Here is a 10,000-nt window from a genome sequence, read left to right on the forward strand (position 1 = left end):
CACAAGACCAAAGCCCTACACCTCAGGCAGCCTGTAACAGTTTCGCTCTCCTGAACAAATAATTGGGAATTGACGAGTGGGGGTCACACATGCCTGGGGAAAGACACTCTCTTGGTGCCAGGTATATACAGAGAGAGAGAGAGAGAGAGAAGGGGGGTAGGTGTAAGGGCCTCAAATGATGAATAGGAAATTGACCAATCTTCGATTTGGTTCAGCCTGGTTCATTCCTCAGACTACGCGAGTATATACGATATGCCAATATCTCTGAATCATCTATTACTCCGTATTTCGGGGGATTTAAAATAATAATAATAATAATAATAATAATAATAATAATAATAATAATAATAATAATAATAATAATAATAATAATAATACTTTATTAAAAGTAATGGCTACTTCAGCAGCGTTACACTTGTAGAGATTCATCTCTATTTTGCGAATAGCGGCTTTTTCCGTGCTACCCCCTGCTGTCAACCACAGATGTATGGAGGAAGGACACCACACCAAGATCAGTCCACCCTCAGCTTCCCAGCCCGAGGATGTCTGGCAGCTCCAGACGAAAGCTCGCTTTAAGAGAGAGAGAGAGAGAGAGAGAGAGAGAGAGAGAGAGAGAGATGACTATGGTATCATAGTTTATCTGTAAAAATCAAATATATCACCTATTTTGACCCTGTATTTGACCATGACCTCTATAGGCGCTCTACTAGCCTGTTTAACTAGCACGGAAAAAGCCGCTATTCGCAAAACAGAGAAGAATCTCTACAAGTGTAAAGCTGCTGAAGTAGCCATTACTTTTAATAAAGTATGCTTGAGAGAGGGTCTGCTTCCTAAGTACAATAATAATAATAATAATATAATAACTATTATCATATTTATTATTAATTCTAAACATATGTAGTAGCAATCGTAAATGCTGATGTTGCAATGATAAAAAAAACGCTGAGTCATATCTTTCTTGCCACGCATTTTGAAATAACATGAAGCGATGAGCTTAATAGCATAAATCTTCATAAAAACGATCGCATGACTTTTTATCATTACCCAATCATGTCAAAATCCTGCAACAGTTATCAACACTAAAGACTCGTTTTAAGTTATACGAGACTAAAAACTCGTCCAGGACGGAAAGTCTTAACGGGCTTCATCGCTCAGTTGATGACAGACCAACCATCTTTTCCAAATTAATTGGTCAGTTTCTGCAACAGTTATCAACACTGATAATGGCTTGGAAAACGCGTCAAGTTATATTAAAATAGAAAGTCTTAGTGGACAGTCTTCATGGGCTTCATCGCTTAGGTAATGACAAACCAGCCACCTTCTTGAAATAATTGGTCAGTTCCTGCAACAATAATCAACACTAAAAACTGATAAAGGCTTGGATAATTCGTTAAGTTATATGAGAAGAGAAAGTCTTAACGGAGAGTCTTAATGGGCTTCATATCTCAAGTGATGACAGACCAGCCACCTTCTCCAAAAAGACGGGTCATTTCCTACAACAGTTATCAACAGTAAAAACTGATAAAGGATTGGGAAACTCTTCAAGTTATATCAGACCAGAAAGTCCTGATGGAAAGACTTACTGGGCTTCATCGCTCAGTCACCTTCTCGAGATGTTGTTCAAGGTATAGAATCTAGTATTTCGGAAGTGGTTGGTAGGAAAGAGTTAGCAATTAGGAGGACCCACAAATGAATAACCTTTCATCACTGTACGTCTCCATAGCTGACGCAATTAAGGACTCATATGCCCACTTGCTCAATTCTAGATGCTGAAAGAAATCAGCAAAAGGCGTGAATTGGGTACCAGTAGAGCAATTTCTTCTCATTTCAAATAATTTGTGATGTAATATCATTAACACATTCTTTAAAATATATACCAGGTTCATTTCTTTCTTTGCATGTAGGACGTTTACATCTAGAATGAAAATGCAAGTTTGTATATTACGTTTCATTTTCCATCAGTTAAAAAAATATTTATATAATTTCTTCATTATTATTATTATATTATTATTATTATTAATTATTATTATTATTATTATTATTATTTGATTATTTTATATTATTATTAGTATTATTATAATGATGATGATGTTACTGCTGATGTCGTTGATTTTATAACGTAAGGGTAAGTATTCTTTTACCCCTACTATGAAGATTTTTTTTTTTTTTCCTATAAAAACAAGAAATTTTTTTTCACAATTTTTATTTCCTAGCTATTGTACTGCTTTGGAAAACTTGCGCTGGGTGCATATAAACATACACACACATGGCATATAAACGTATATCTACCTTGACCTCAATAAAAACACCAATACTCCCTACAAAGATTTACACCTCGGAATACAAGGAACTGTATAAAAAAAAAAAAAAAAAGGAAAAAAAATAGAAATACCAAAATGCCAAGACTTTGTATTAAGACACGCATCACATCATCTGCGTGTGTATGTGTGTGTAAATACGTACACCTCATGATTAACTCGTACATCTCTCTGTATCCCTCTCCATAAATGCATACATCCCATGATTGCTACGTCCAATTCTCTCTCTCTCTCTCTCTCTCTCTCTCTCTCACTCTACATCTATCTCCCTCTGCATACTTTAAATGGAGTGTTCTCTCCCCCTTCTGTATGGGACTCAGTCAACTGGATCCAACAATAAATCTCTTTCCATTTCATACTGTAACTCAGAAAGCTCCTATTTTGGTCCCGTGTTAACCACAAGAGGGCTTCCACGAGCCTTTAATTCCGGCAATTCTTTCCCCTGGTGTTCCCTATTGTCGCATCAACCAACCATTGTGCACGTTTCCTGTTTTGACGTTAAATTTATTTTCGTTCTAATCGTGCAATCAAAAATACCTTTTGGGCTGTGCCATGTTATATATTCGACAATATTTTTAACCTCTTTTCATCTGAGTTTGGACTACGCGTATTTATTATATTTTGAAATTATAAACTGCATTTTTTTTCTAATAGCTTGATATTTTAAATTTATACGGCTTCCATCGCGTTCATGATTATGAAATTCTTCGGCTTCTTCACTAATCTCCGCTCTTATTTTGGTACCAAACTGCTCCACATAATGACACAATATTTGCTATTATGAGAGGTAACCGTATTTCCCCAAGGTCTACTCTGTGAAAGTCAAATAACCTTAACATGTCTTTTAAACTCTCTTAAATTTCATCGTCTTACCTAATTTCAATTATGACGGCCATGATAATTATGTACTATGTATGTATATATATATATTATAATTATATAATTATATTATAATATATATGTATATATATGTGTATATATATATATATATATATATATATATATATATATGTAGATATATATATATATATATATATATATATATATAGATATATATATATATATCCCAGAGGGGATATATATATAATTATATATATATATATATATATATATATATATATATATATTATCTACTTCTGTCAGCTCTGCCTATACCCAAAGGTTCTTGAAGATTTGTTAATTCGTATGAAATTCCCACATTTTTCATCTAAATGATCGCCCACATTTTTCATCTACTGTAAATAGTCTATCAACCAATCACTCGAATCTACTGCTAGTGAATATTTAACACACGGGAGTGATGGCAATTACAGTAACCTTAATGGCAATAAAAAGTATCCTTCCTTCTCATTGGGACTTTCGAGTTAAACATAAAAATATATATATAAAAGATCAGTTTGAATTTGAGATTTCCTCGTAATATACTGCCAACAAAATTCTAGCAGAGTTTACCTTCACTCTCGGGGACTTCATAGAAAACTGAGACTTACAAACAGAAAATGGTGAAAATTCCTGGGTAACTCATATAAAATCTTTTTACAGTCCTCGGTAACTCATTTCATGTAAAAATGTCTTCACAATTGTTACATAAATACGAGTATATAAATTCATGTGTACAATGGTTATATATACATATATATATATATATATATATATATATATATATATATATATATCTTCAAGTAATCAAAGTCTGATGAGGTCTACTGATCAAGTAGACGAAAGCTCCCGTTTTTTATGTATTTTTAATACACATTTTACATAATTGTGGACTTTGATAACTTGAAGATTTTTCCAGTCACGTTATGGTGATTTTTTGAGATATATATATATATATAATTATATATATATATATAATATATATATATATATATATATATATCTATATATACATAATAAACTAATTCCCATCACTAAATAGTAAATGCTTACCCACCACCAGTAACATAACATTCATCGCCATTATTATCTCCTTACCTTAAGACTGTCTTTCGTTCTTCGACGTTCATCCCGATCAAGACTCCTGTAAGAGTGACTATACGAAGGCTGATGGGTAGGTTGAGGAAGTCCTGAGATTGGAGGAGGTGCTCTGTCCGGAAGGGATAGCTCTGGAAGAGCAAGTTCGGGGGTCACAAACCGAGGATACCCAGAGTCCCTCGGGGAAAACACGGGTGAATATACTTGGGAGCTGTCATTCTTCTGGCGAAGGGATGATGGCATCTACGAAGAGACTCCGCCCACTGACCATGTGGGAGTGGTGGGTCTGGTAAATGGGTTGGTGTCCGCTTAACACACTAGAGGGAGGGGGTGACAGGGATGGAGTATCCCATTCTGGTGTAGGTGGTATAGGCCTCTGAGGATCTTCCCGAGACATTTCCCTGAATACCAGCCTTGGGGCACGACCAACATATTCATCTAAAACAACACCTGCAGGAGGAATGCCACCGAGAGTCCTTACTGGAGACAGGTAATCCTCCAAGAGGTAAAAAGTCCTAGGTCTTCTGGACCTTGGCCTTCCTCTCCTCCAAAGCTCTTCCTCCCAGCCATCCCTTTCAATATTGCTATAAATTCGGTGACCCCCGAGTGTTAAACTATTTACAGTATTTTTGAGGTTTTTCTGTCTATTTGAAAAGGAACTAACATTATTTGGTGTAAATTTTTGGGGGTCAATAGTTTCAGGCTGGACCACTAACTCAGAGATTCCCCTGTTATTTGAGTGGTCTGCCCGACCAAGACTAGCACCGTTGAGCCATCGACGCCCTTTGGCCAGCAGGGTACTGGTACCATTATTCTCTTTGCTGGAGTGCCTTGACCGTCGAGGAAGGGTTTCACTGTGCGCTGCACGCCGGGTAGTAGGAGGCAGTATGGAAAAAGGTGGAGGTGAACCTATTTCAAAAGGTACAGGATCTCCCGGGGCCCGATGAGATGTTAAAAGATCTGGCTGAGAGGCGCCAAGATCCCCTTTTCTTTGTACACGACTAGCATCCAGCCCATCATCACGACTCCTGGCTCGACGAAGAGAACCATCAAACCCGCGCCATTTGTCTGGCCTAAGGCGCCAAAGAAGGGAGTTCTTTTTCACTACTGGCCTCCTGTTGGTGTCCCCTTCTTCCACCTTTTGTTGTTGTATGTGCTGATGCTGTAGGGATGAGGAAGGCTGGGTGTCGGCTCCTCCAGCTGTCGACAGAGGGGTGGAAGTTCGCATATCTTCCGGTCGCCATGTTTCATCCAGCTGATAATTACGATGATTGTAGTCACTAATCCTCTTATGCTCTAATTTACTACCTCTGTTGAGTGTTCCCGGATAGAATTGGGCAGTTCCGGGAACATCCCACTGCCCCCAAGAGCCGTTGAGTCGGTTCCACGTTCCATATGTCAAGGCTGCTTTAGAATCAGTCAAGGCAGTATCCCTCGATGAGGTCCTCCGTAGGGCGTAGTACTCAAGAAACCCGTAGTCACCCCCTTCAGCATCAACAACATCTTCCACGCTGCGAACTCGCCATTCTCTTCCTCCAGTTCTCGTGAGAGTGGAGAAGGGGTTCTTCATGCCCCTTCTTAGGGTCACGTCACCATTGGGCAATGACGTGAGGCCCTTACTAAGTCCAAGTTTGGCACCGTTCACATCCAGAGGAAGGACGACGTCAACCGGCCCCTTGTGGTGGTGTTTGTGATTGGCCACATGCCCGCCAGATAACCATGTCTTGAGTGTCATACTGGGGGCATACCACTACCACCCCAACGCCTACTACTGCGCCCTGAGGGTAGGGAAGAAAACAAAAGAAAACTAAGCAACATAATAAAACAAAAGCATACAAGGAAAGTAAACAAAAAACAACTGACAATCTAAATTACTTTAGCAGTGGCATACAACTCTTAAGGTGCTATAAAAATAAATGAGAACTTAAAGAATGATAAGAAAAATACTGCTATTCATACGAATGAAAATACTTACAAATCAAAATACAATTCTTTCAAAATATTATCTAAAATTAATAAACGAGCAAAAACTAGGATAATCTTAGCTCTTGGTGCACTAAAATAAATGATGTAACGTATATAGACCAAAAACAAAATCAGTATGTGACATCTAGGGATAGTAAACATAACAAATCAAAAATTTTAAATAAATTGTGACAAGCTTAAATCTATAAAGCATACAAAGGAAGAAAGCAAAGGGAGAAATGGTTAGCGAAAAGGAAGTATAAGTGTGGCAAGGTGTTGAAGGGAATACGAGGCTTGATATAAACTTCGTGATTCCTCCAAGTAACATAGATCTGTTTCCTGGTTATCAGACTTAGCTGGCACTATCAGAGTTCTCCTGTAATTCGTGATTCTTGAATATCCGCATAGCAAAAATTCACTTAAATTACTCAAACCATCACGGCAGCGTAAAGCAATGTTAATAGGCTGAATGGGAACGATGAGCTGATCTTTCCGTAGTCCTCAAAAGCCTTTGGAGTTTTCTCTGAGAAAACAATGGCACTTGATTATTCATTGGATGCCTGAGCTTTTCTTTTGTACGTTACTGGTGGTGTGTGTGTGGTGTGGGTAGTGTGGTGTGTGGTGTTTGTGTATGTGCGTGCGCGCGGATAAAGTCACTGTCACCTATATTTAACCCAAAAAGGTGTAAGTTGAAATCCTAGTCTAGTATATCAGTTAATCCCTAGATATAGTGAATTCGACAATTATGCGATCTTTGTGTTTACGTTACTCAGTAATATTATATATATATAAATATATCTATATATATATATATATATATATATATATATATTTATATATATCTATAATTAGATAATATTTAATTATATATATATTGTAATATATATTATATTATTTCTATATAATATATATATATAATATATATAATATATTCATATCTAGATATCGTTAATTCGACAATATGCGAGCTTTGTGTTTACGTGAACGCAGTAATATATATAGTATAAATATATGATATATATATATATATATATATATATATATATATATATATATATATATATATATATATCTATATATATTTATATAATATATATATATATATATATATATATATATATATATATATATATCTATATCATATCATCTATATCTATAATCTATATCTTATCTATATATCTATCTATCTATCTATCTATAATATATATATATATATATATATATATATATATATATATATATATATATATATATATATAAATATATAAAATCTAGGAACGTACAAACTCAGAGTTCTGTAACAGGAGAATAAAAACCAAGCAGAAACGAACACGCGCAAGAGGTAACGGCCTCGCTGACAGCCGCTGTCTGGGTTACCGCAAGTCAGCTACGATCAGATTATAAGCAATTACAACAGTTCCAGATACTGGACTTCTGCTGCTTTCCCTCGACAACAGCTGATGTTCTCAACACTTCACCGCAATGAATTTTGACATGTCAAAACTGAACAGATGTGTGTTCGTATTTGATGCACAATCAATCATCCGGTATTTATAAACACAGATATGAACAATTCAACATGCTTTTTGCCATTTTTTAAATTTTACATTTATTTCCCTTCTCTTATTCCGTTTTCGGTTTATTGCTTAGCCCAAAGAATATACTGATACAATAACATCATCATTATCATCATTTTTATTATTTCGATGATGCCATTCTTAGGTAAAAAAAATAAAAATTGAAAACAAAAACCCCATATACGAATGGCAATCTCCTGCATAAAAGAAAAAGTCAACCCAGATTTAATAGCACACTATCGAACAAACAAAAGCTGGCGGATAGAAACCGAGAGGGTTGAAAAAAAAAAAAAAATCCGGGAGGGTTGGAGAGATTCTCATACCGTTGTTATGGAATGTTCACAATTTTGAGGAAATTGCTCAAAACTCGGTAAACGCAACCAGAGAGGAATTAGGTGACCCAGCGTCGTTATCTTGCTCTCTATGTGGATTAAGCCAGCCTTGGGATGGCAAAGGCTCTTGATCTTCAACAGCCCGCAATCCATCCACGCTAATAGCTGCCCAAAATACTTCGATTAAACTGTTTGAAGACTTTTGAAAGAAGTTAGTATCTCCAGCTGTCTATCGATATAAAGTGAAGGGCCCTTAAAAAAATGAAATCAACACTCAATTTCATAAACCCATGCACATACTTGTACACACAATCACTTGTACGAAAACAAAATCTGGAGATAATTTTGCATCTCGGATCACTGGTGCATATGGGAAGGAAGTGAATTAGGTATTGTTAATGGTATATATTACATTTAGGGGACAACGCCTCTTGCTTGTTAATCTTTTGAGGAAAGAAGTCACATAAATATCTAAACCTTGCTAAACAAAATGGCTCGCAGTTGACAAAGTTTCCGCACACCTATTCAAATGATCAGCAGACTATAAAACAAGAAAATACAAAATTCATAATTTCAGTCAAATTCTGTCGGCAGTAAAGAGAAAACAGCACCTGTATTCAGTACATTCTTCTTTAAAAACAAAAAGTTTCCTACAACAAATCCCGAAATATAAATTAAATTTTTTTCGCAAAAAAGAAGGGTTTGATGGCAATTATCGAACATACATTGAACATGAAAACAGCAGCATCGGAAACTAAATAAACAAATACAAGAAAGACAACAAGAACATCTGGAACTAGAGCCGCCATGACAACAACATGAACAAAACCATCGGCTGGAACAGCAATACCAACAGCAACAGTAATTATAATAATGGTAATAGTGATGATGATGACGTAGAGCAATAATAATCATAATAATAATGGCATCACTGATTGACAACAACAACAACAATACTATTATTATTACTGTTGTTGTTGTTGTTGGTGATGGTGGTGTTATTCAACGTTGGCATTATTATTAATTTTTTTTGGCTCCTCGTAATAATAATAATAATAATAATATAATAATAATAATAATAATAATAATAATAATAATAATAATAAAATAATAATATTATTATTATTAAGACCCTTATTCAATGTTCGTACCTGTTATGGCTCATTGTATATGCAAACATTCATCTAATCAAGGGAAACTGCAGGATCTAATTCGGTTTGAAAGCTAATTTTCTCCGGCAAGAACAAATATAATGACTTTAATGGATAATTATAGAACGCAGTTCCACTTTAAACCTGTACCTACGAACGCTTTGCCTTTTTTCCCGTTAATTATTTGCTTATGTCCTTGTTACCTGACCGCTGATTGGCTGATTTGTTTTATTATCATATATTTTTATTGCCATATGTTTGTCTTTAAACTCTTACATGTAAACTATTTGCCCTCTTTTCTTTTAATTGCCTGCTGATTATTTGTTTACTTATTCACTAATTATCAATTTGCATTACTTATCTATTCATATGTATAAATTGGTTTTCAAATTTGAATTTATTTCCTCTTTAAAATGGTGCGCAAAAACTGCCTTCCTGTCTTTCGATTACCTACTTATTATATTGTTATAATGTATACGTGTGGATTGTGTGTTTATGAGTTAGATATTTATTACTATAGATTAATGCTTTCAGTTGGTTTTCTATTTAGAAAGCAGTTCCACTTTTAACAAGTACCTACTAACAATTTACCATCCTTTTTTTAATTTGTTACTCATGACCGTGTTTAATTGTTCATTTTTTTATGTATCAGTATACATTTATTTGTTGCCCTTTAACAT

The 10,000-nt window shown here is 35.3% G+C and overlaps 1 protein-coding gene across 1 annotated transcript in view; it reads right to left on the reverse strand.

Moving 5' to 3' along the window:
• LOC135225679 (dual specificity tyrosine-phosphorylation-regulated kinase mbk-2-like) overlaps nt 1–10,000 on the reverse strand; it is a 306,246-nt gene that overhangs the window by 117,562 nt on the left and 178,684 nt on the right. The window contains 2 exon segments of the mRNA XM_064265021.1: nt 4,296–4,518; nt 4,520–6,073. Coding sequence (XP_064121091.1) covers nt 4,296–4,518; nt 4,520–6,030 — 1,734 coding nt within the window. The 5' untranslated portion in view covers nt 6,031–6,073.

Source organism: Macrobrachium nipponense, chromosome 13, assembly GCF_015104395.2.
Source record: "Macrobrachium nipponense isolate FS-2020 chromosome 13, ASM1510439v2, whole genome shotgun sequence".
Classification (NCBI taxonomy): domain Eukaryota; kingdom Metazoa; phylum Arthropoda; class Malacostraca; order Decapoda; family Palaemonidae; genus Macrobrachium; species Macrobrachium nipponense.